The following is a 27,912-nucleotide window of genomic DNA, read 5'->3' on the forward strand; positions in this document are numbered from 1 at the left end:
TTTAAGTCTGGGTCCATGTTAATCAACAATAAACTGCCTCAAGTTGTAAAGAAGAATTTATTCAAGAATTTATTTGTAAATTATGTTGGAAAATAAGTATTTGGTCAACCATTCAAAGCTCTCACTGCTGGAAGGAGGTTCTGGCTCAAAATGTCACGATACATGGCCCCATTCATTCTTTCCTTAACACGGATCAATTGTCCTGTCCCCTTAGCAGAAAAACAGCCCCAAAGCATGATGTTTCCACACCCATGCTTCACAGTAGTTATGGTGTTCTTGGGATGCAACTCAGTATTCTTCTTCCTCTAAACATGACGAGTTGAGTTTTAACCAAAAAGTTTTATTTTGGTTTTATCTGACCACATGACATTCTCTCATGTGCTCTCTGGCAAACTTCAGACGGGCCTGGACATGCACTGGCTTAAGCAGCGGGACACGTCTGGCACTGCAGGATTTGATTCGCTGTCGGCGTAGTGTGTTACTGATGGTAACCTTTGTTACTTTGGTCCCAGCTCTCGGCAGGTCATTCCCCAGGTCCCCCCGTGTGGTTTTGGGATTTTTGCTCACCGTTCTCATGATAATTTTGACCCAACGGGATGAGATCTTGCGTCGAGCCCCAGATCGAGGGAGATTATCAGTGGTCTTGTATGTTTTCTATTTTCTGATAAATGCTCCCGCAGTTGATTTTTTCACACCAAGCTGCTTGCCTATTGTAGATTCACTCTTCCCCGTCTGGTGCAGGTCTACAATTCTTTTCCTGGTGTCCTTCGACAGCTCTTTGGTCTTGGCCATAGTGGAGTTTGGAGTCTGACTGTTTGAGGCTGTGGAGAGGTGTGTTCTATACAGATAACGATTTCAAACAAGTGCCATTAATACAGTTAACAAGTGGAGGACAGAAGAGCTTCTTAAAGAAGAAGTTACAGGTCTGTGAGAGCCAGAGATCTTCCTTGTTTGAAGTGACCAAATACTTATTTTCCACCATAATTTACAAATAAATTCTTTGAAATTCCTACAATGTGAATTCTTGGATTTTTTTTTCCACAGTCCGTCTCTCACAGTTGAAGTGTACCTATGATGAAAATTACAGACCTCTGTCATCATTTTAAGTGGGAGAACTTGCCCAATCGGTGGCTGACTAAATACTTTTTTGCCCCACTGTGTATATATATATATACATATATATATATATATATATATATATATATATATATATATGTGTGTGTATCCATCCATCCATTTCCTACCGCTTATTCCCTTTTATATGTATATACAGTATATATCCCTTTGAGACACTAGTGATTTAGGGCTATATAAGTAAACATTGATTGATTGATTGATATACCAAAATGGATACATGGATGATACAGCAGAGGATTGGGAGAATGTCATGTGGTCAGATGATACCAAAATAGAACTTTTTGGTATAAACTCAACTCGTTGTGTTTGGAGGAAGAAGAATTCTGAGTTGCATCCCAAGAACACCAAACCTACTGTGAAGCATGGGGGGGGAAACATCATGCTCTGAGGCTGTTTATCTGCTAAGGAGACAGGACAATTGATCCGTGTTAAGGAAAGAATGAATGGGGCCATCGTGAGATTTTGAGCCAAAACCTCCTTCCAGCAGTGAGAGCTTTGAATGATTGACCAAATACTTATTTTCCACCACAATTTACAAATAAATTCTTTAAAATTCCTACAATGTGAATTCCTGGATTTTTTTTCACATTCTGTCTGTCACAGTTGAAGTGTACCTATGATGAAAATTACAGACCTCGGTCAGCATTTTAAGTGGGAGAACTTGCACAATAGGTGGCTGACTAAATACTTTTTTGCCCCACTGTATATATATATATATATATATATATATATATATATATATATATATATATATATAGTACATCTCAGCCAAACTTCAGTCTGCAAGAAGCATTACTGGTGCCAAGATACTTAATGGATTGTAAACAGAGCTCACGATGGATAGGATATTTCTCCTGGTGGGTGCTTTATTTGGCATAATGATCTTGAATCTGAAGCTGCCTGACTGGATACACCAGTGAACACCAAATGCTATTTCCATTGAAAGCACATCCCTGTCAAGGTCGAGATCCTAAACCTCATTAGATTGCTCCTCTTCTGAAATAGCAGACATCACAATTCTACAGTTGCTTAACCACTAAATCCACCTTTTCCAAACATCTCTCAGAGTGTGGTACAATGATACGCCCTTTTCCTCTGACTTGATTGATATAAGAAATTTGTCAACATAGTTTGGCTGTTTATTTGATCCTCGCTATCCTCCGTACATATGCGCAGAGCAACGCTGGCGCAACTTGGGGATGATCTAGCAACAAACAAGTGAACAATAATTTTGTATTGTACCATCTCATAACTGAGAGTGCCCGATTACCGTCGGAGCAGGTTATTGGGACCAAAACCAAATTGGAAACGGAGAAGGTTAGAATCTTTATATGGCACCCGCACCTGCTGGAAAATAGCCTCAATGTCTGCCATTACTGCCACTGTTTCCTGCCGGAACATGTGATTACACCAAGGAGGGTGCCGGTGAACAATCGGTTATTTAAAGTAACATTGCGCCACAATCAAAGATCATTCTGAATTTCGTCTTTTTTTGATTGAAAAACTCGATGTTGTGGAAGATATCAAACTCGGCCATCTTCAAGGCTAAATTTGTTGGAGTGTACTTTCACAGCATAGCCCTTTTCGATGATGCCACTCATAAAAGCGGGGTACTCTGCATAAAATTCTGATTTAAGTTCAGAGACCACAGCTCGGATACTTTTTGATTATTGGGGAACTTTGTGTTCTTGTTCCTCAGTGGCAATGCAATGTTGTAATGCCCATCCACAAGTCTAACTGATTGTGAGGCCATGTCAAGGAATTGATGATCCTCCATAGACATCTCCTGTCGGTCACCTCACTGGCACTCTGGGAAGTTGCTCCCAATCTGCAAATTCCAGATTTCCTCTAATCTGGTAACTGATATGCAATTCATGAGATTTGGGTTCATCCGTGTGTTGTACTTTGACTGATACTGTCTGTGAGAGGTGCATTGATTGGCCAGCAAAGCTGTGTCCTTACAGCATATGGACCGTCTTCTACAGGGGCAATGGTGACCTGCCAGGAATCCATCCATCCATTTTCTACCGCATGTCTCTTTTGGAGTCGCGGGGAGGTGCTGGAGCTCTTTAGTCCCAATTCGCAGTCAGATAAGATCTCTGCATAAAGCTTCAGTAGTTTTACCCCCGGAAGGTGTGGCCAGTTGCCAAACTTTCTCTTGTAAAGGAATGTTACTCTTGTTGCAGGGATAGTCTTTTGGGAGAATGTATATGGAAACCTGAGATAATTGTTGCAGTCCATGCTGCTCACTTCAAAGACCAAGTCTACTTGCCTCTTCTCATGTTCATGCGACTCACCTTTATTCTCACCTTTCTTGTTTATGCTTTCATGTGTAAATTGGCCCAAGTGGGTGAATGTGAGTGTGAATGTTGTCTATCTGTTTTGGCCCTGTGATGAGGTGGCGACTTGTCCAGGGTGTACGCCGCCTACCGCCGGAACGTAGTTGGGATAGGATCCAGCACCGTCCGCCACCCCGAATGGGACAAGTGGGAGAAAATGGATGGATGGATGTGTAACATTGTAGGATTTGACTGAGTGCACACTTAGTAGGAAATTTTCTCCTAACCCGATTTACTCCATTGGCCTGGTTTAGGGCAGCTGAATCACAGCCCTTTGGCTTGTAAAAACTAAATTTTCTCCTCAAGAAGAAACCTTTGCATCTTCCTGCATTGTTCCATTAAATGCTCTGCACCCTGACAGATTAGACAGGCTTTGGTGAATGAAAACACTCAACTGTCGTTAGCTTTATTTTTGGTCTTAAACATGGGACTCACTGCTTGGTTACTGATGAAAGCTGCTGCTGTTTTGAAACTCCTCTTTAGCACTTCTTCTGTGCAACCTCTAATCCACTTGACCTTTAACCTTTGTGTTTAACTTTTTAATGATAGCAAAACTGGGTGCAAGTCCTCCTTTACTTGCTTGATAACCAAAGACAAGAAAGTCACTGAACTTGGCCCTGCTGTTTTCCTTGTCCTGGACACCACAGACCACACTTCTCATCTTTCCCTCAGCTTGTACGATATTTTGGCAATGATAGCACGCAAGTTAACTGCATTGTCTTAACTCTTCTATGTAAACTACATCAGTCATGTTATTGTGACTTCCTGCAAGGCAGAGGCCAAAGGAATGGAGAGCTTCTCTGTCATCTGACTTGATGGGAGGCCAATTCAGGGTTTTGTAGGTCTTTTCAAAGTTTCCTCAAAAAGTTACTTGGCTTCAAAATATCCTCGCTCAGGTTCCATACAGAAACAACTCCCGACCACCTCCCTGGGTTGGCTAGTGGTACACTGTTTGATAAAACTAAGACATTTTATGTTACTGTCCGTCTCGCCCTCTACACCGGTGGTCGCCAACCGGTTGATCGCGATCAACCAGTCGATCTTTGGGACCCTACCGGTTGATCGCGAAGATATTTGAAAAAAAAAGTATTCCCCGCGACCCCAAAAGGGAATAAGCGGTAGAAAATGGATGGATGGAAGTATTAATATGACACCCTCCACCCGGAGAATGACCAACAGACTCACCGACAGGCACACTCGCATATGTGTATATATATATATATATATACACACATATAGACACACACACACAGTCGTGGTCAAAAATGTACATACACTTGTGAAGGACATACTGTGATGGCCGTCTTGAGTTTCCAATAATTTTTACAACTCTTAACTCTTATAAGTTCTGTGGTCAGATGAAACAAAAATTGAGCTGTTTGGCGACAATACCCAGCTATATGTTTGGAGGAGAAAAGGTGAGGCCTTTAATCCCAGGAACACCAAGCCTACCGTCAAGCATAGTATTATGCTCTGGACCTGTTTTGCTGCCAATGGCACTGGTGCTTTACGGATAGTAAATGGGACAATGTAAAAGAAGGATTACCTCCAAATTCTTCAGGAGAACCTAAAATCATCAGACCGGAGGTTGGGTCTTGGGCGCAGTTGGGTGGTCCAACAGGACAATGATCCCAAACACATGTCAAAAGTGGTAAAGGAATGGCTAAATCAGGCTAGAATGAAGGCTTCAGAATGGTCTTCCAAATGTCCTGACTTAAATGTGTGGACAATGCTGAAGAAACAAGTCCATATGTTATATGTTATTAGATTATTAATATATGCTATTCTGTGTTATCTGTGTTTTATGTTGCGCGATTGCACCACGTAAAATTCCTAGTTTGTGAACCCGTTCCCAAACAATGGCAATAAAAACTATTCTGATTCTGAATATCAGAAAACCAACAAATTTAGCTGAACTTCACCAATTTTGTCAAGCGGAGTGGTCAAAAATCAGACCATAAGCTTGCCAGAAGCTTGTGGATGGCTACCAAAAGCGCCTTATTCTATGAAACTTGCCAAGTGACATGTAACCAAATATTAACATTGCTGTATGTATGCTTCTGAACGAGCAGATTTGGTCACATTTTCAGTAGACCCATAATAAATTCATAAAATAACCAAACTTCATGGATGTTTTTCGTGACCAACAAGTATGCGCTCCAATCACTTTATCACAAAAAAATAAGAGTTGTAGAAATTATTGGAAACTCAAGAAAGCCATGACATTATGTTCTTTACAAGTGTATGTAAACTTTTGATCACGACTGTATATACATACTGAACAAAAATCTAAACGCAACACTTTTGTTTTTCTCCCATCTTTTTATAAACTGAACTCGAAAATTTTAAACTTTGATTATATACACAAAAGACCTATTCTTCTCAAATACTGTTTACAAATCTATTCAAATCTGTGTTAGTTTGCATTTATTTTTTGCCAAGATAATCCATCACACCTCACAGCAGTGGTAGATCAAGATGCTAATCAAACAGCATGTTTATTGCAGAGGCTTAGGCTTCCCACAAAAAAAGGCCACTCTGTAAAGTGCAGTTTTATCACAGTACAATGCCACAGATGTCGCAAGTTTTGAGGGAGCGTGCAGTCGTCATTCTGACTGCAGGGATGTCCACCAGAGCGGTTGAAATGAATGTTCATTTCTATACCATAAGCCATCTCCAAAGGCGTTTCAGAGAATTTGTCAGAACGGGAGGTTATGGTATGGCCAGGCGTATGTTATGGACAACAAACGCAAGTGCATTTTATGGATAGCATTGTAAATGCACAGACAAATTCTGACGAGATCCTGAGGCCCATTGTTCTGCCATTCACCTGAGACCATCACCTGTTGCAGCATGACAATGCACGGTCCCATGTTGCTAGAATCTGTACACAATTCCTGGAAGCTGAAAACATCCCAGTTTTTGCATGGCCAGAATACTCACCAAACATGTCACCCATTGAGCATGTTTGGGAAGATGTGGATCAAAGCATATGACAGTGTGTTCCAGTTCCTGCCAATATTCAGCAAGATTGAAGAGGAGTGGACCAACATTCTGCAGGCCACAACCAACAACCTGATCAACTATGTAAAGGAGATGTGTTGCACTGCGTTAGGCAAATGGTGGTCACACAAGATACTGACTGCTTTTCTGACACCCAACTAAGCAAAACTTCACATTTCAGAGTAGCCTTTTATTGTCTAAGGCAGTGGTTCTCAACCCTTTTTCAGTGATGCACCCTCTGTGAACATTATTTTTAATTTAAGTACCCCCTAATCAGAGCAAAGCATTTTTAGTGAAAAAAAGAGATAAAGAAGTAAAATACTACACAATGTCATCAGTTTCTGATTTATTAAATTGTATAACAGTGCAAGATATTGCTCATTTGTAGTGGTCTTTCTTGAAGTATTTGGAAAAAAAGATATGAAAATAACTAAAAACTTGTTGAAAAATAAACAAGTGTTTCAATTATAAATAAAGATTTGTACACATATAAGTATTCATCAACTTAAAGTGCCGTCTTTGGGGATTGTAATAGAGATACATCTGGATTCATGAACTTAAATCTAAACATTTCTTCACAAAAAAATAAATCTTTAACATCAATATTTATGGAACATGTCCAGAAAAAAATCTAGCTGTCAACACTGAAAATTGCATTGTTGCGTTTCTTTTCACAGTTTATGAACTTACATCCATATTTTTTTGAAGTATTATTCAATAAATATATTTATAAAGGATTTTTGAATTGTTGCTATTTTTTTTAAATCTCACGTACGCCTTGACATACCCTCAAGTACCCCCATTTGAGAACCACTGGTTTAAGGCACACCTGTGGAATAAGTATGCTGTTTAATCAGCATCTTGATATGCCACACCTGTGAGGTGGGATGGATCATGTTGGCAAAGCAGAAATGCTCACTAACACAGATTCAGACAGATTTGTGAACAATAATTGAGATGCATAGGTTTTTTGTGTATATAGTAAACGTTGTACATGTTTAAGTTCAACTCATTAAAGGGGAACATTATCACAATTTCTGAAGGGATAAAACCAGTAAAAATCAGTTCCCAGTGACTTATTTTATTTTTCAAAATTGTTCTCAACATTTTACCCATCACGCAATATCCCGAAAAATGGCTTCAAAGTGCCTGATTTTCACGATCAGTATATCCACCCGTCCATTATCCTGTGACGTCACAGCGTGAAACCACCATAAACAAACATGGCAGATAGCACAGAAAGCTATAACGATAGTAGCTCGGATTCAGACTCGAATTTAAGTGGCGTAAGCAATTCAACAAATTACGCATGTATAGAAACGGATGGTTGGAGTGTGGAGGCAGGTAGCAAAAACGAAATTGAGGAAGACACTGAAGCTATTGAGCCATATCACGACAGACAGCGGCACGGGAGGAAGCGAGGACGAATTCTACGATCGCCTTCTAACCAACGATTGGTATGTGTTTGTTTGGCATTAAATGTGGGTGGAGGGAAAGGCTGGATGCAAATATAGCTACAAATGAGGCATAATGATGCAATATGTACATACAGCTAGCCTAAATAGACCAAATATGTCTGATTAACACACTCCACATAAGTCAATAACATTAAAAAAAACTCCCCTTTGTGCATTCATGCACAACGTTATAAGTTTAGTGGACCAAATGAGACAGAAAAATAAGTGGCATAAATCACGTCTTAGCCAAGACATCCAGGGGGTTCACCTCGCTCGTTTGCGGGAAGAGACTGCCGTCGTCCCTGAATAGCTCACGCACTCAGGCAGATTCAGTGGTCTATTTTCCAATATTGCAGATTTCTTTGACTTTATCGTTGGAAATGCATCTACTTTGAGTGTCACAGGATATCCACACATTCTTGCCATCTCTGTCGTAGCATAGCTGTCGTCGGTAAAGTGTGCGGCACAAACGAGGGACTTTCGCATCTTCTGGCCACTGGTGCAACTTCAATCTGTCTCTGTTCGTGTTGTTACACCCTCCGACAACACACCGACGAGGCATAATGTCTCCAAGGTACGGGAAAACAGTCAAAAAAACTGAAAATAACAGAGCTGATTTGACTTGGTGCATGTAATAAGCTTGAGAAAATGGCGGATAGCTTCATGTTGTGACGTCACGGGTGAAAGGTCATCGCTCCCACAGGCTATCAATTGAAAGGAGTTTAAATTGCCAAATTCACCCTTTTAGAGTTCGGAAATCTGTTAAAAAAACATATGGTCTTTTTTCTGCAACATCAAGGTATATATTGACGCTTACATAGGTCTGGTGTAAATGTTCCCCTTTAAGAATGGAAGCAAAAACAAAAGTGTTGCGTTTATATTTATGTTCAGTATATAAAATGTAGTTGACACAGGGGTAGATCTTGCTTTAGTTTTTGGCTGTGACCAGGAATCTTGGGCTCGAGAAGGTAGGGGACCACTGCTCTACGCCATGTTCAAACGTTTTCAATATCAGAGGGTCTCTTCAAACAAAGGAACGTTTTGAGGCAGCAATGTAGCTACAGTTGTGATCAAAATTATTCAACCCCCACACAATTTTGGTGTTTTAGCAAGTTGGACATTTATTCCGTATTTTGTTTATAGTCATATCAAATAAAGATGTGTCAAATAGACAAATGCAACTTAAATTGTAACACTGTATTTTACAAAATACCAAAAAAGGACATTTTTCTTAATATCTCTTTGACAAAATTTTTCAACCCTCTCGTTACATGCATCTTTAGTGCTTAGTAGAAGACCCTTTGGCAGTAATTACATCCTTCAAACGTGATACATAACCAGGCACAAGCTTCTTGCAACCATCTACAGGTATTTTAGCCCATTCCTCTTGGGCAAAGGCCTCCAGTTCATTCATATTCTTGGGCTTGCGTGCTGCAACTGCCTTCTTCAAGTCCCACCACAGGTTTTCTATAGGATTTAGGTCTGGCGACTGTGAAGGCCACTCCAGAGTCTTCCAGCCCTTCTTCTGCAACCACTCTGATGTTGATGTGGAGGTATGCTTGGGATCGTTGTCCTGTTGGAAGGTCCAACGTCTCCCAAGCCTCAGCTTCGTCACTGACTTCATGACATTTGCAGCTAATATATCCTGGTAGGAAATAGAATTCATAATGCCTTGAACGCGCTGGAGATTCCCGGTACCTGAGGCAGAGAAACAGCCCTAGAGCATGATTGACCCCCCACCATGCTTAACAGTAGTCTAGGTGTTCTTCTCTTTGTAAGCTTATTTTTTCTCCTCCAAACATAACGTTGATTCATAGGCCCAAAGAGTTCCAGTTTTGTCTCATAACTCCATAGAACAGTTTCCCAAAACCTTTGGGGTTTGTCCAGATGATTTTTGGCATACTGGAGTCTATTTTTCTTGTGCCTGGTAGTCAGAAGTGGGGTGCGCCTGGAATTTCTGGCATTGAGGCCTTCATCTCTTAGTGTGCGCCTTATTGTCTGGGACGGAACCTGCGTCCCCCCCTCTGCAATGTCCTGTTGTAGTTCCTCAGCTGTTACCCGGGGGTTTTTCACCACTGTACGCTTCAAATACCGGACAGCAGTTGCACACAGCATCCTCTTTCTACCACGCCCAGGTAGTGTTTCCACTGTGCCTTTAGGTTTAAACTTGTGAATTATGCTCCCAACTGTGTCTCTTGGAATGTGTAATGTCTTTGCTATTTTCTTATATCCATATCCTTTCTTATGAAGAGAAATTATCTCCTCTCTTGACTTCTTTGACCACTCCCTGGACTTCACCATGTTGCAAATACACCATTGACCATCTACAAGAAGCTGAGCGTCACAGTCTTTTTCAATCAGTTTAATTGTTGCTCGTTATGGTTCTAATGAATTCTACAGGTGTTTTCAACACCTGATTGAAAAGACCTTATTCAAATTCTGTTCTTAAGAGTTATGATCTTCAAGGGGTTGAATAATTTTGTCAGTGAGATATTAAGAGAAATGACACTGTTTGGTATGTTACAAAATATAATGTTGTAATTCAAGTTGCATTTGTCTATTTAATGCATCTTAATTTGATATGACTATAAACAAAATACGGAATAAATGTCCTACTTGCTAAAACACCAAAAGTGTGTGGGGGTTGAATAATTTGGATCACAACTGTAGTTGTTGCTGCCTAATTAGCATTTGAAAAACACCTGGCAAAGTTTGACTGCGGATGAGTAACAGCATCATTCTTTGCTACTTGAATATTTGGTTGAATGTTGTTTCTCTGAAATTCTTGCCTGGTGATATGCGACAAATGATTTAAACCGGAGAGAAAGTTAATTCCATTACAACTCGATGCTCTTGATGTATTTACACAGTTCATTCAAGATCTTAAATTTTGGGTCAAATGCTGCTAATTAAGATATTATTTCCAGCTCATTCTTCTCTTTGCTTCTTGTTCCTCCAACTTTTGTTTCTGTTTATGGTGGATGCATCTGCCAACAATTCAGCTATTTCCAGCTACTCTTTCAGACGGGTAGACGAAGCAGAAGATGCTGTACTTGAAGAATGCATTGAGGATGCTTTGGAATGTCGCTTTAATGATACACAGGCTCCATTGGATATTCCGTGAAATATCTGCATTTCTTCATTGCATTTAGTAGCTTAAACAATTTGTAGGTGAGCTTTATTGATCCAAGAATTAGTCTTCATTGCAAAGATTTCAAATGATTAGCCTTTGTTAAAACCAGGTGACTTCCTCCTTGTTCATGTTCTCTTCAGAAAGTGGTCAAAGTTTAAACATTGTTGTTAATTTCTCACTATTCTCCCTACAGCTCATTAAACTCCTTAATTGTAGTTTGCATTACTGTAAAGTTAATGTCATCATTGCCTTTTATTAAATAACATACCTGCTTAATTTACCAGTTAGCTGAGTGAGCTTCGCCTTACATTGCCTTAGCTGTGAACTTCTACAACTGCTGCGGAATCTTCCTGCTTTTCATGCACCACGCTTTATGAACAATAACTTTGTACACAAGGCAGCTAGCAGCTGAATAGGCTATATCCTTTTACGATGAAAATGTAACTAACGAGCTGACCAGCACTTGACACAGCAATCTTCTTGAAGAAAGTTGAGACTTGTAATCTGGTTTATTTTGTCTTCTAGACTTAGATCCTATATCTGACCATCCTATATCCACTTGAAGCTGGGTTATCTTAAAAAAATGCGGGGGATGAGATTAGACAGTGCCTTGGTTTACATGTTTGCTCCACTTGAACTGCAAGAACTTCTACTGGATTTTGATGCAAAGAAAATAAGTGTATTCCATTTAACTGTATCTTTGAAACAGGAGTAATCTAAATAAGAATTTGAGCAAGTTTTTGGGGTGGTGGGGCTCAGATGGTAGAGCAGCCGGCTAGAAACTTAATGTAATATCATCAAAAGGTTCAGAGAATCTGGAGAAATCACTGCACGTAAGCAGCATGCTCATGACATTCGAACCCTGGCGGTACTGCATCAAAAAGCGACATCAGTGTGTAAAGGATATCACCACATGGGCTCAGGAACACTTCAGAAAACCACTGTCAGTAACTACAGTTGGTCGTTAGATCTGTAAGTGCAAGTTAAAACTTTACTATGCAAAGCGAAAGCCATTCATCAACAACACCCAGGAACACTGCCGGCTTCGCTGGGCCCAAGCTCATCTAAGATAGACTGATGCAAAGTGGAAAAGTGTTCTGTGGTCTGACGAGTCCACATTTCAAATTGTTTTTGGACACTGTGGACATTATTTCCTCAGGAACAACGAGGAAAATAACCATCCGGATTGTTATAGGCGCAAACTTCAAAAGCCAGCGTCTGTGATGGTATGGGGGTGTCTTAGTGCCCAAGGCATAGGTAGCTTATACATCTGTGAAGGCACCATCAATGCTGAAAAATACATACAGGTTTTGGAGCAAAATATGTTGCCATCCAAGTAACATCTTTTTCATGGACACCCCTGCTTATTTCAGACAATGCCAAGCTACATTCTGCATGTGTTACAATAGTGTGGCTTCGTAGTAAAAGAGTGGGGGTACCAGACTGGCCTGCCTGTAGTCCAGACCTGTCTCCCATTGAAAATGTGTGGCGCTATATGAATATGAAGCCTATAATACCACAACAAAGGCCCATGACTGTTGAACAACTTAAACTGTACATCAAGCAAGAATGTTAGAGAATTCCACCTGAAAAGCTTCAAAAATTGGTCTCCTAGGTTCCCAAATGTTTACTGAGTATTGTTAAAAGGAAAGGCCATGTAACACAGTGGTAAAATGTCCCTGTGCCAACTTTTTTGCAATGTCTTGTCATTGCAGTCTATTCAATTGAATGAAAGTTGAAAAGGATTTGCAAATCAATGTATTCTGTTTTTATTTACGAATTACACAAAGTGCCAACTTCACTGGTTTTGGGTTTTGTACCTGTCAAAATGTGCTATTTCTATACCATGAATTATTAAAAGAGAAATGTACTTGGACAGCGCAACCTGTGCCAAGGCATCTCTGGCGTTCAGAAAGGTTATGTTGCTAACTATCAGACAATCAAAGCACTCCTGGCGAAAACATAACCGCATCGAAGAAGGTGATAATTGCAAGTCTACAGTGGGAGCCGTATTTAATATCCGAATCGGCATTCCGAAACTTAAAGTTGCATTTTTTTTACGTCTCTACCTAATTCAATAGATCTCACTATGGAGTTACGCAACTGGTTGCTTTTTCCGTAGAGGCTGCTAAATTCGACAGAACACCGGCTTTCACTCACTGGTGTGAGCTCAAAGATGAGGAGAGACTTTTGGTTGATGCGGCCTTGACTCTGTTCCTGCTAAACTGGTAAGTACCTTTTGATGTTAAAATCAGAATGATAATGCTATGTTAGCTATCGAAAACTTGTGTGGTAGCAATAAATAGCCACCAGCTTGATAGTTCACAGTTCCACACTACTTCCTTCAAAAAACGTTCCCGCTGGTCTTTCTTTGCTTCGGACCTGCATCCGCCTCGATACATTCTTGGCATTTGCGTCATATTTGTAGTGCAAACTAAGATATTTTATAGATAGGGTCTGCTATTTAACATCAGCATAGCCAGTACATACGTAATATTTATAATCTTCGCCAATATTACATTGGACATCATGTCAGTGTGACATTAAATTCGCCAGTTCTCCTTGATAATGTGGTATTCACTCTGGCAAAACACTACCGCTTTGGTCCACTGGCGCTGCCAAAATCAACAAAAAACGAAAGTTCTTAAGTGGGGCTTTAGAGCCCAGAAACAAACAATTTACGTAAGAACGAGGTTACTACAAAACCCAAAACCAGTGAAGTTGGCACGTTGTGTAAATCGTGAGTAGAAACAAAATACAGTGATTTGTAAATCCTTTTTAACCTATATTCAATGAATAGACTACAAAGACAAGATACTTAATGTTCTGACTGGAAAAATTTGTTATTTTTTGCAAATATTAGCTCATTTGGAATTTGATGCCTGCAACATCTTTCAAAAAAGCTTGCACAAGAGGCAAAAAAAGATTGAGAGAGGTGAGGAATTCTCATCAAACACTTATTTTGAACATCCCATTGGTGAACAGGCTAATTGGGAACAGGTGGGTGCCATGATTGGGTATAAAAGCAGCTTCCATGAAATGCTCAGTCGAGTATGGGCCGAGAGTCACCACTTTGTGAAAAAATGCATGGGCAAATTGTTTAAGAACAAGATTTCTCAACGAGCTATTGCAGGGGTCGGGAACCTTTTTGGCTGAGAGAGCCATGAAAGCCAAATATTTCAAAATGTATTTCCATGAGAGCCACATAATATTTTTTAACATAGAATACAACTAAATGCGTTTATTTTTAAGTGAGACCAACATTTTTAGAGTATAATAAGGCTCTTATTATTTTTAAATAACATTGTTATTCTAAAGTTAACCAACAATAAATATAATACTTCTTACCATTAATGCGACATCTTGAACAGGTGCGGTAGAAAACGGATGGTTGGATTAAAATGCATGAGAATGTTTTATAATTTGAACTTTATGTTTAACACTGTGATTACCAGCGGAATTATTCATTACTTATCATGTTAAGCATTGTCAGCTAAGATTTATCTGAGAGCCAGATGCAGTCATCAAAAGAGCCACATCTGGCTCTAGAGCCATAGGTTCCCTACCCCTGAGCTATTGCAAGGAATTTAAGGATTTCACCATCTACGTTTACGTAATGTCATCAAAACGTTCAGAGAATCTGGAGAAATCACTGCATGTTCCCGATTTCAAAAAGCCACGGCCCCCTTACACCCCTTCTTAACTGTCTATGTGACGTCAAGGCTTGGTTAGCCCAGAATTTTTTAATAATGAATGAGGGAAAAACGGAAATTTTAGTTTTTTGGTCCGGCCCTCACTGACCTGGGACCATTGCAAAATTATGTGCGTCCCAAAGTCACCAGCCTTGGCGTCACTATAGACAGCCATTTTAAACTAGACAAACAAGTAAATGGCGTTTTAAAATTGTGTTTTTATCACCCCCGTCTTTTAGTAAAGGTTAAACCGTTTTTATCTTTTAACCTTTTTGAACAAGTCGTGCATGCTTTTATTTCAAGTCGCCTGGACTACTGCAATGCACTTTATGCTGGCATTAGCCAAAAAGCTCTCTCCCGGTTGCAGTTAGTCCAGAACGCGGCAGCACGACTTTTAACAGGGGCCAGGAAACGCCAGCATATAACCCCAATTCTTCAGAGTTTGCACTGGCTCCCTGTTCATTTTAGAATTGATTTAAAACATTGCTTTTTTTTTTTAATCTTTACATGGACTGGCACCTCAATATATCTCGGACCTCATCCAAATTTACATCCCTGCGCACGCTCTGAGTTCCGAAAGCCAGCTCCAGCTCGTGGTGCCCAAGACCAGACTTAAGACCAGGGGAGACAGGGCCTTCTCTGTGGTCGGCCCTAAGCTCTGGAACACTCTGCCGCTCCATGTTCAAACTGCTTCCACAGTGGAGTGTTTTAAGTCTCGTCTTAAGACCCACTTTTATTCTTTGACTTTTAACACTACGTGAGTTGTGTGGTCCTCTGTCCTCTGTTGTCCTCTGTGTTTTCTTATACACTTTTATTTTTATTTTACTGTTTTAATTGATTTTACCGTTTAAAATAGTTTTTAATCATATTTGTTTTTATATTGTTTTTATTGGTTTTATTTTTATTCATTTTGTGTTTTATTCAGTCATTGGTGGAGCATAATATTGTTTTTAACATGGCTGTGCAGCACTTTAGAAACGTTATTGTTGTTTAAATGTGCTATATAAATAAAGTGGATTGGATTGGATTGGATGTAAGCAGCAAGGCTGAAAACCAACATTGAATGCCTGTGACCTTCGATCCCTCAGGTGGTACTGCATCAAAAAGCGACATCAGTGTGTAAAGGATATCACCACATGGGCTCAGGCACACTTCAGAAAACCACTGTCAGTAACTACAGTTTGTCAGTACATCTGTAAGTGCAAGTTAAAACTGTACTATGAAAAGCGAAAGCCATTTTTCAACAACACCCAAAAACGCCGCCGGCTTCGCTGGGCCCAAGCTCATCTAAGATGGACTGATGCAAAGTGTAAAAGTGTTCTGTGGTCTGACAAGTTCACATTTCAAATACTTTTTTGGAAACTGTGGACATTTGTTTTCTCCGGAAGAAAGAGGAAAATAACCATCTGGATTGTTACAGGCGCAAAGTTCAAAAGCCAGCATCTGTGATGGTATTGTGGTGTATTAGTGCCCAAGGCATGGGTAACTTACACACCTGTGAAGACACCATTAATGCTGAAAAGTATATAAAGGTTTTGGAGCAACATATTTTGCCATGCAAGTAACATTATCATGGCCGCTCCTGCTTATTTCAGCAAGACAATGCCAAGCCAGGTGTTACAACAGCGTGGCTTTATAGTAAAAGAGTGCGGTTACGAGACTGGCCTGCCTGTAGTCCAGACTTGTCCCCCATTGAAAATGTGTGGCGCTGTATGAAGCTTAAAATACCAAAACAAAAACCCGGGACTGTTGATTGATAAATGATAAATGGGTTGTACTTGTATAGCGCTTTTCTACCTTCAAAGTACTCAAAGCGCTTTGACACTACTTCCACAATTACCCATTCACACACACATTCACACACTGATGGAGGGAGCTGCCATGCAAGGCGCTATCCAGCACCCATCAGGAGCAAGGGTGAAGTGTCTTGCTCAGGACACAACAGACGTGACGAGGTTGGTACTAGGTGGGGATTGAACCAGGGACCCTCGGGTTACGCACGGGCACTCTCCCACTGCGTCACGCTGTGTTGAACAACTTAAGCTGTACATCAAACAAGAGTGGGAAAGAATTCCAACTGAATAGCTTAAAAAAATGTGTCTTCTCAGTTCCTAAACATTTACTGCGTGTTGTTCAAAGGAAAGGCTATGTACCACAGTGGTAAAAATGCACCTGTGCCAACTTTTTTTGCAATGTGTTGCTGCCATTAATTTCTAAGTTAATGATTATTTGCAAAAAAAAAAAGTTGTTTCTTAGTTCGAACATTAAATATATTTTCCTTTGCAGTTTACTGCATTGAATAGAAGTTGAAAAGAATTTGCAAATCATTGTATTCTGTTTTTATTTACAAATTACACAACGTGCCAACTTCACTGGTTTGGGTTTTGTACAATAAAAGTGCTTGATGAGGACTTACATAACACCTGTGAAGTTGAATATCTGGTCTCCTCATATTTCAGACACCTGTACTGAATGTGTAAAAGAACTGTGCGTGGGCATGCCCTAAATTACTAAGCTACTGGACACAAGTGGGCCAGATCATGTCCAAAATTGTTTAAAGTAAATGTACCTCGCCAAGCAAAACTTTTTGTCTTAGGGATCTACCCGAGATATTTTGGGGTTTGTGCAAGTAAATGAACCTTAATTGACTTTGGACTCCTGCATGTCATGTACCTTGAGGGAGGGCAGAGGATTTTGAAGACATGTGGAAACCTTTACTGGACTATATTGGGCAATGGGGTGCAGAGTCACCTACATTATAATACCATGTGGAGCTGTGGGATGTGTGTATTGTTTTTTTTACATTTTATTTTGGTTAGCTGTCTTTTTTAATTTTTTTATTTCTTTGTTAATTTTTGTTTTGTTTTTTATTAAAAAAATGTGAACATTAATAAAGGAATTGTGGGGAAAAACAAACAAAAATTGGGTGCCGGACAATGATTAACTACATTCCTCCATATAATAGACACACAGCTCTGATAAATTGTTCTATATAACTTAAAAAAAAACAATTTTGTATACCAAAATGCTACCCGGATATTTTATGAAGTTAAATACAAGGCCCTAGTGTGTGAACGTGAGTGTGAATGTTGTCTGTCTATCTTTGTTGGCCCTGCGATGAGGTGGCGGCTTGTCCCGGGTGTATCCCACCTTCCGTCTGAGTAACGCTGAGATAGGCTCCAGCACCCCCCGCGACTCCAAAAGGGACAAGCGTTAGGAAATGGATGGATGGATGGATGGATGGATGGATGGATGAATAAATACAAATAAGGCAACAAGACGCACTTCTCTTTTCAAAAGTAAATCTGTACAGCAGATACTGTATGGACATCTACATCAAAAATATGGTTTGCTGAGTGGCTGGAAAGAAAAAATATATATAATTTTTTTTAAGAATCGCAATTCAATCAAAAATTTATTTTGATTGGTTTGTATTTCTGGGTTAGCCCTTTGCAGTACTGCTGCATGATGCTTAATGTTTCACTAAAGCTGGATCTGTTGAGCACAAAACATTTAAAACTTGTAGCTCATCCTCATTATATTCATGCTCAAAACATATGTTTCTGGATCATTACTTGTCCTAAAGTAGGCCATATTGTCTCTCACAAAGTCGGCCATGAGTAAAAGATTGTTGTTGTTGAAGAGAAACTTAAACATTGTGACGTGTAAGCTAAAAATGGCCAAAATATGTAATTATTACATGTTCTTATGAATGCGCCTGTTATTGCGTTACTTACAGTATATACTTACAGTGTGTATATAAAACGATAATAGGAGCTTTTGAAAGTTTTTAGACCATTGTATAGGCGGACTAGAGCACCTACCATTGACTCTATTGTTAGCTGACTTTTGCTAACGTTTCTTTACGATTTAGAAATGCATAAAAAAAGAAAACCTATGTGTTCAGAATCAGAATCAGAATCAGAATGATTTTTTATTTGTCCGTTCCAACATGTACAAGACACATCAGAACTGAAATTACATTTTCGGCACAGTCCCGCTAAGAAGACGAGACCGCCGACGGATCAGCCGGTTACAGCGCTCCTTATAACCTCCTCACAATACTTATTGTCTTACATAAGTATTGTGAATGATGTGTAAATAAAAAAAAAATAGTGCAGGTCCCCTTTAAGGTACACTGTGACTTACTAAGAGACAAACCAACAGGAATAATAACATCCATCCATTTTCTACTGCTTGTCCCTTTCGGGGTGGCAGGGGGTGCCGGAGCCTTTCTCAGCTGCATTTGGGCGGAAGGCGGGGTACATAATTAATGATATTATTCAGGACTCAACACACTGTCATTGAAGACATGATTACTTGTGTGGGACTAGATTTTCGGAAATCAATTCACACTGTTACCGTCTTTTTCCCTAGAAAACTAACACCAGGCTTAAACTGATTGTGAGTTTGTATTCATTGTGTGTTTTTTGCACAGTTTTTTTCTTTTGACGTGTTTGCTTTTCTTCATCTTATTTGTACATGAGCACCGGACGATAGCACGAGTTTATTATGAGATTTGGAGCACGCCTCTTAGTGGTTTGACTGAAACGGGACAGTCTTTGGGCTGAAAAAAGGCTGGGGACGATTGGTCCAAAGCAGTAACTCTCAAACTGTGGTATGTGTACCACCAGTACAAATCCCAAAAACCAGTGAAGTTGGCACGTTGTGTAATTCGTAAATAAAAACAGAATACAATAATTGTCAAATCCTTTTCAAATTGTATTCAATTGAATAAACTGTAAAGACAAGATATTTAATGTTCGAGAAACAATTTTTTTTTTTTTTTTTTTTTTTTTTGCAAATAAGCATCAACTTTGAATCTAATGGCAGCAACACATTGCAAAAAAGTTGGCATAGGGGCATTTTACCACTGTGTTACATGGCATTTTCTTTTAACAACACTCAGTAAATGTTTGGGAACTGAGGAGACCAATTTTTGAAGCTTTTCAGGTGCAATTCTTTCCCATTCTTGCTTGATGTACAGCTTAATTTGTTCAACAGTCCGGGGTCTCTGCCAAACATTTTCAATGGGAGACAGGTCTGGACTACAGGAAGGCCAGTCTAGTACCTGCACTCTTTTACTATGAAGTCACACTGTTGTAACACTTGGCTTGCCAGTGTCTTGCTGAAATAAGCAGGGGCGTCCATTATAACGTTGCTTGAATGGCAACATATGTTGCTCCAAAACCTGTATGTACCTTTCAGCATTACTGGTGCCTTCCCAGATGTGTAAATTACCCATGTTACACCCCCATACCATCACAGATGCTGGCTTTTGAACTTTGTGCCTATAACAACCCGGATGGTTCTTTTCCTCTTTATTCCGGAGGACACAACGTCCACAGTTTCCAAAAACAATTTGAAATGTGGACTCGTCAGACCACAGAACACTTTTACACTTTGCATCAGTCTATATTAGATGAGCTTGTCCCAGCAAAGCCGGCGGCGTTTTTGGGTGTTGTTGATAAATGGCTTTCGTTTTGCACAGTAGAGTTTCAACTTGCACTAACAGATGTAGCGACAAACTGTAGTTACTGACAGTGGTTTCAGCTAATGTTCGCAAAAAATAACAACGTTTTCCAGTTCGAATGTTAAGTATCTCGTCTTTGCAGTCCATTCAATTAAATATAAGTTGAAAAGGATTTGCAAATCATTGTATTCTGGTTTTATTTACGATTTACACAACGTGCCAACTTCACTGGTTTTGCCTTTTGTATGCCAAAGAACCACTTGATTAAAGTACAGTGTTTTAATTTCCTATTTTCAAACACAGTTCTACAGTTCTAACTGTATAATATTACAATGGCCAAAAATATTAAAGGCCTACTGAAACCCACTATTACCGACCACACAGTCTGATAGTTTATATTTCAATGATGAAATATTAACATTGCAACACATGCCAATACTGCCTTTTTAGTTTACTAAATTGCAATTTTAAATTTCCCACAAAGTGTGCAGTTGAAAACGTTGCGGTATGATGACGTGTATAATGACGTGTGCGTTTGACGTCACGGGTTGTAGCGGACATTTTTTTCCAGCCCGATCCAAGCAATAAGTATTCTGCTTTAATCACATTATTACACAGTATTCTGGACATCTGTGTTGCTGAATCTTTTGCAATTTGTTCAATTAATAATGGAGAAGTCAAAGTAGAAAGATGGAGGTGAGGAAGCGGTGTATTGCAGCTGCCTTTAGGAAAACAAACACAGCCAGTGTTTCCTTGTTTAAAATTCCCGAAGGTGAAGCTTTACTAAGGAACAGAGCGGTCAAGCGAACATGGTTCCCGACCACATGACAACCGGCAAGTTTCGGTGAGAAAATTGTGCTAATAAGTCGGCTCTTACCGTAGACATGAGAGTCCTCCCACCGGAGGAGGTAATAGTAATTATATGGTACCCCTCCGACTTTCAGGTACCATATAATCTCACTAAAACACTAGTAACACAATAAGCAGATAAGGGATTTTCCAGAATTATCCTAGTAAATGTGTCTAATAACATCAGAATCGCTCTCACTGCCCTCGCCTTTTTTTTTCTAGTCCTTCACTCTCACTGTCCTCATCCACGAATCTTTCATCCTCGCTGAAATTAATGGGGATTTCGTCGCTTTCTTGGTCTGAATCGCTCTAGCTGCTGGTGGCTATGATTGTAAACAATGTGAGGATGTGAGGAGCTCTAAAACCTGTGACGTCACGCGCACATCGTCTGCTACTTCCGGTACAGGCAAGGCTTTTTTATTAGCGACCAAATGTTGCGAACTTTATCGTCGATGTTCTCTACTAAACCCTTTCAGCAAAAATATGGCAATATCGCAAAATGATCAAGTATGACACATAGAATAGACCTGCTTTCCCCGTTTGAATAAGAAAATCTCATTTCAGTAGGCCTTCAAAGTACAGTGTTTTAGTTTCCTATTTTCAAACACAGTTCAAACTGTATAATGTTACAATGGCCAAAAATATTTAATATGCATGTTAAAGAAAAACCCTGCCTTGTTTTTAATTACTATTTATTCCTACTACGCTACTGTATTTTAATAGTGGTCATTATGGTGGTACTTGGGGAAAAAAGTTTGACAACCACAGGTCTAAAAAGATAATCAGAATGTATCATCATAATGTGCCCCTCTTACCGGGTGGGATGGTGAACCCGGGGGGCAGCTGGATGGTCGTCTGCTGCTGAGGTGGTCTGACAATAAGTTGTGGCGCCACCAGTCTTTGAGGCGCTGTCAGCCGCGTCTGAGCCTGTGCTGTCGGCGAGGCGGCGGCAGGCCGGACCGTGCTAATCGTCGTGGTCACCGACGTGGTTTGACCGCTTACGCAGCTTGCCGTTATGGGGGCGGTCACCGCGGCGGTGGTGGCGGTTGTCGTGGTGCTAGAAATGGTGGTTGTCAGGGGTTGACTAGTTGTGGTGGTGGTGGCGGTGGTGGCAGCTGTTGTCGTCGTCATGGCAACAGTGGAAACTGTGTTTATGACAGAGCTGGATGGGACAACTTTGGACTGACATTCATCTGTGCTGGAAGCCCCTGCAGACTCAGCTTTTTTGTGGTTCTCCTGGGCAGGTGGCGATGGGGAGGAAGGGGAGGTGACCGGTGAGGTCCGGGAGCCCTGCTGGGACATCGCCGACACGCTGGTCCCGTTCTGGGCGATGCTGGCCATTATGTGACTGGGGAGTCTCTGCAAGGCGATGGTCGGGGTCCCCCGGTCGAGGGCAATGGCCGACTGACCCGCAGGCAAGCTGGCGTTGGCTAGGGTGAACGTTGATGTGTTGATGGATGTGCTCACCGGTCGGGTGCAGTTCGGCGTGGAGCTAACAGCGTCCACTGTGGTGCTGTCCTCGCTGTTCCGTCTGGTGGTCACGGCGGCGCCGTTTAAACTCTTAATCCGAACCGAGGCGCTCCGTCGCAGGGTGGCTGGCCGTCTTTTCGCAGGGTTTGCGTCCGCCAAAGACTCGCCCGAGCCCGGGGAAGCCTTGGAGGGGAGCCCGGCTTCGGCGGTGCTGATGTTGGCCGGCGGGGAAGCTGACACGCCGGCGGACGCGGTTGGTGTTGTGATGGATGCTCCATGTGATTGAGAGCCGCTGTTGCTGGCAGCTGGAGCCGAAGCAACGGAGGGCTCGCCGGAAGAAGGAGTGCAACCCAGGGAAGGCGATGTGACAGTTTTATCATCTTTAGAGTTGAAATCCTGGTGCATGTCCGCTTTATAGCGGCGCCCTTGTTGTTGTTGTTGATCCACTGTTGTGGAGCCCACCGGAGCTGCTAGCGTTTTCCCCAAGTGATGGTTAGCGGGGGCAACCGACCCAGCGCCTCGGCTCTCGTCTGCTTTGTTGCTCTGGCCAGAGAGTTGAGACTCCAGCGAGCCCACCAAGTCGCTCACAGCCTTCTCGTCCACCTCGGAAAATAGCATATCTTCCAGGGGGTCGGAGGCGCCCGCCATCTCTGATCTCCGATCGCTGTCTTTTTTTAGTCTGACATTGCGCATGCGTGTTACTAGGCATTGTGGGAATGAGTCTGACGTCATTAGACATTTTTTAAAAGAGAGGAGCGCGTGTAGTTATTTTTAAATTGTAAAATTGCGAACAAAATGTAGATGTATGCACAATAACACACATCTTTTCATATGTTATTGGAAAATAATTTGTGTTGTATGTGTTATATTTCTCCGAGATGTGTGCGAGCCGGCTATGGGGGCAGGGCGAAGACATCCCGTGGAATATCGCGATAGAACAAAATGTCTTGCACTTTGAATTTTTTTTTCTTTTTTTTCTTTTTAATTTTATAAAACTTTATTTATAATATACAAAATTTATAAACGTTGAAGAAATAATAATAATCAAAACAAGCACAAACACAGTACAAAACAGCGCCAGGAGATTGTAAACTGATTGATTGAATGATTGAAACTTTTACAAACACATGTTTTTGATTGATTGATTGATTGATTGATTGATTGATTGATTGATTGATTGATTGATTGATTGATTGATTGACTGATTGATTGATTGATTGATTGATTGATTGATTGATTGATTGATTGATTGATTGATCGAAACTTTTGTTAGTAGATTGCACAGCACAGTCCATATTCCGTACAATTGACCACTAAATGGTAACACCCGAATAAATTTTTTAAATTGTTTAAGTCGGGGTCCACGTTAATCAATTCATAGAATGCAATATATATATATATATATATATATATATATATGTATATATATATATATATATATATATATATATGTACACCGTATTTCTTTGAATTGCCGCAGGGGTGCTAATTAATTTAAAACCTCTTCTCACTCCTGCGCTTACCAAAGGCATGCGGTAAAAGTAAGCATGCGCTAATTATTTTAAAACCTCTTCTCACTCCGGCACTTACCAAAGGCATGCAGTAAAAAAAGTTGCGTGATGTAAGCTTGGACCTTAAATCCTACTGAATAGCTCTTAATCTTCTTCCCTTTATGCAATTTCAAATTGCCGGTATTGAAATCAGCCTCCTCCATTACGAAAATGATTACAGGGGAAGTGTCACTCGTGACGTCACGAGTTTGACCAGGCGGTAATACTAAGCATGCGCTAATTATTTTGTGAAGCGATTTTGACCCGGCAGTAATTCAAGGCAGGCGCATACAATATGCTCTGCGGCAATTCAAGGAAATACGGTAAATCTATATATATGGGCAGCACGATGGAACAGGGGCTAGTTCGTCTGCCTCACAATACGAAGTTCCTGAGTAGTCCTGGGTTCTTTCTGTATGGAGTTTGCATGTTCTCCCTGTGACTGCGTGGGTTCCCTCCGGGTACTCCGGCTTCCTCCCACTTCCAAAGACATGCACCTGGGGATAGGTTGATTTAACACTAAATTGGCCCTAGTGTGTGAACGTGAGTGTGAATGTTGTCTGTCTATCTGTGTTGGCCCTGCGATGAGGTGGCGACTTGTCCAGGGTGTACGCAGCCTTCCGCCCGATTGTAGCTGAGATATGCACCAGCGCCCCCCGCGACCCCAAAGGGAATAAGCGGTAGAAAATGAATGGATATATATATATATTTTTTTCTTTTAGTTTTTTTATATGTATATATATATTTATATATATATATATATATATATATATATATATATATATGCAATGTATGCATATATATATATATATATATATATACATATATATATATATATATATATATATATACATATATATATATATATATATATATATATATATATATTCGTATATATATATATATATATATATATATATATTACATATTGCTACATGTATATATATACATATATATATATATATGTATATATATATATATATATATATATATATATATATATATATATATATATGTTTGTGTGTGTGTGTGTAGCAATATGTAATATGTGAAGCCATTGGCTCACACTTTGAATCATCATGCAGCTCCTTACCCCCAAAATGATTAGTTCTTTTTCCTAATTTTTGAGAATTATTTTTAAAAAAAAGGAGAGTAATTGGTCATTGAAATTAGTTTAAATTTCAACATTCTGGTAAAGAAAGAATCAGCGGGGGTGTAACCTTACACAACCTTGTTGAGCTAATTGAAAAAAGGACAATAAATATTACATACCCAATTCTTCCCAATATTAAAGAAATACGATTTAAAATTATTCAAGGAATATTATACATATTTTTTAATGTTCAATTTAACATGGAGGTTGATGGCTGTTATACCTGTCTTGTGGAGCTGTCGAGGATGTCAATCATCTGTTTGTGGAAAGTGAGAGTGTACATGAATTTTACCATGAACTGATTAACGTGGACCCCGACTTAAACAAGTTGAAAAACTTATTCGGGTGTTACCATTTAGTGGTCAATTGTACGGAATATGTACTGTGCTGTGCAATCTACTAATAAAAGTTTCAATCAATCAATCAATCAATCAAAAACATGTGTTTTGGGAGGAGAAACAGGGGTGTGGAGATGTCCCCCTTCTCTATAGAAGAGATCAAATTTGATATTTTTATAAACGACTGTAACATTGAAATGTTTGTCAATATTATTATGCTCCAGGCAAAACATTTTCGACATAAATGTCGATTTATGAAAGTAAGGCCTCCGTTTCCTAATTGGCTAGATAGTTTACAATTATCAATCAAAATATAGGATAATTCACCATAAATGATTCCCGGGCGCTGCACCGCTGCTGCTCACTGCTCACTGCTCCCTCACTTCCCAGGGGGTGATCAAGGAGATGGGTCAAATGCAGAGGACAAATTTCACCACACCTAGTGTGTGTGTGACAATAATTGGTACTTTAACTTAAAGGCCTACTGAAACCCACTACTACCGACCACGCAGTCTGATAGTTTATATTTCAATGATGAAATAGTAACATTGCAACACATGCCAATACGGCTGGTTTAGTTTACTAAATTACAATTTTAAATTTCCTGCGAAGTATCCTGTTGAAAACGTCGCGGAAAGATGACGTGTATAATGACGCGTGCGCGTGACGTCACCGGTTGTAACGGACATGTTCTTCCAGCACGATCCAAGCTATAAGTAGTCTGCTTTAATCGCATTATTACACAGTATTCTGGACATCATTGTTGCTGAATCTTTTGCAATTTGTTCAATTAATAATGGAGAAGTCAAAGAAGAAAGATGTAGGTGGGAACCGATGTATTGCATCTGCCTTTAGCAACACAAACACAGCCGGTGTTTCCTTATTTAAATTCCCAAAGGTGAAACTTTACTATGGAACAGAGCGGTCAAGCGAACATGGTTCTCTACCACATGTCAACCGGCAGGTTTCGGTGAGAAAATTGTGCGAATAAGTCGGCTCTTACCGTAGACATGAGCGGAGCTTGCTCCTCCTGCAGCTGCAGACTATTACCTCCTCCCACCGGAGACACTGGCGGTCACCACACCCGTGGCCGCACCCCTCCGACTTTCAGGTACCATATAATCTCACTAAAACACTAGTAACACAATAAGCAGATAAGGGATTTTCCAGATTTATCCTAGTAAATGTGTCTAATAACATCTAAAACGCTCACACTGCCCTTGCCTTTTTTTTTCTTATAGTCCTTTACTCTAACTTTCCTCATCCACGAATCTTTCATCCTCGCACAAATTAATGGGGAAATCGTCGCTTTCTCGGTCCGAATAGCTCTTGCTGCTGGAGGCTATAATTATAAACAATGTGAGGATGTGAGGAGCCCTACAACCAGTGACGTCATGCACACATCGTCTGCTACTTCCGGAAAAGGCAAGGTTTTTTTTATAAGCGACCAAAAGTTGCGAACTTTATCGTGGATGTTCTCTACTAAATCCTTTCAGCAAAAATATGGCAATATCGCGAAATGATCAAGTATGACACGTAGAATGGACCTGCTATCCCCGTTTAAACAAGAACATCTAATTTCAGTAGGCCTTAAACTTAAAGGCCTACTTAATCTCATTTCAGTAGGCCTTTAACTTAAAGGCCTACTGAAAGGAGATTTTCATAGGAAAGTTTCACCTCCAGGAATTTCAAACAAGGAATCACTGTGTGTTTGTGTGGCTAAAGGCTTAAGCTTCCCAACTCCATCTTTCTACTGTGACTTCTCCAATATTAATTGAACAAATTGCAAAAGATTCAGCAACACAGATGTCCAAAAAACTGTATAATTATGCCGTTAAAGCAGACGACATTTAGCTGCGTGTGTGCGCAGCGCTCATACTTCCTAAAAACCCGTGATGTCTTGCGTACACGTCATCATTACATGACATTTCGAAGACAAAACTCCCCGGAAATTTAAAATTGTGATTTAGTAAACTAAAAAGGCCGTATTGGCATGTGTTGCAATGTTAATATTTCATCATTGATATATAAACTATTAGACTGCGTGGTGGGTAGTAGTGCGTTTCAGTAGGCCTTTAACTTAATTAAGCGTACAGAAGCCCTTACATTGATATCTCTGTTAAGAACATTTAAAAGTGATTTAGGTAGCCCTTTATGTCTTTATTATTATTATTATTATTTATTATATTTAATACTCTATCTGAATTTGCTTTAGTTTTTTTCTTTGATGTTGAAAGTGCCTTGACTTTTGTGTGAATTATAAATGTATGTTTGTTGTTCGATTAAAAATAAAAAAATAAAACTCAGTCACAGCCTTC

At 40.1% G+C, this 27,912-nt stretch overlaps 1 protein-coding gene across 3 annotated transcripts in view; it reads right to left on the reverse strand.

The window, feature by feature from the left end:
• LOC133536309 (transcription initiation factor TFIID subunit 4-like) overlaps nucleotides 1–23,224 on the reverse strand; it is a 307,989-nt gene extending 284,765 nt beyond the window's left edge. For all 3 annotated transcript variants that reach the window (XM_061876744.1, XM_061876737.1, XM_061876752.1), the window contains exon 1: nucleotides 21,899–23,224. In XM_061876744.1, the coding sequence (XP_061732728.1) occupies nucleotides 21,899–23,201 (1,303 nt within the window). In that variant the 5' untranslated portion in view covers nucleotides 23,202–23,224. The remainder of the gene's footprint in view (nucleotides 1–21,898) is intronic.
• Between the last annotated feature and the right edge of the window lie 4,688 nt (nucleotides 23,225–27,912).

Source organism: Nerophis ophidion, linkage group LG02 (genome assembly GCF_033978795.1).
Source record: "Nerophis ophidion isolate RoL-2023_Sa linkage group LG02, RoL_Noph_v1.0, whole genome shotgun sequence".
Lineage (NCBI taxonomy): Eukaryota > Metazoa > Chordata > Actinopteri > Syngnathiformes > Syngnathidae > Nerophis > Nerophis ophidion.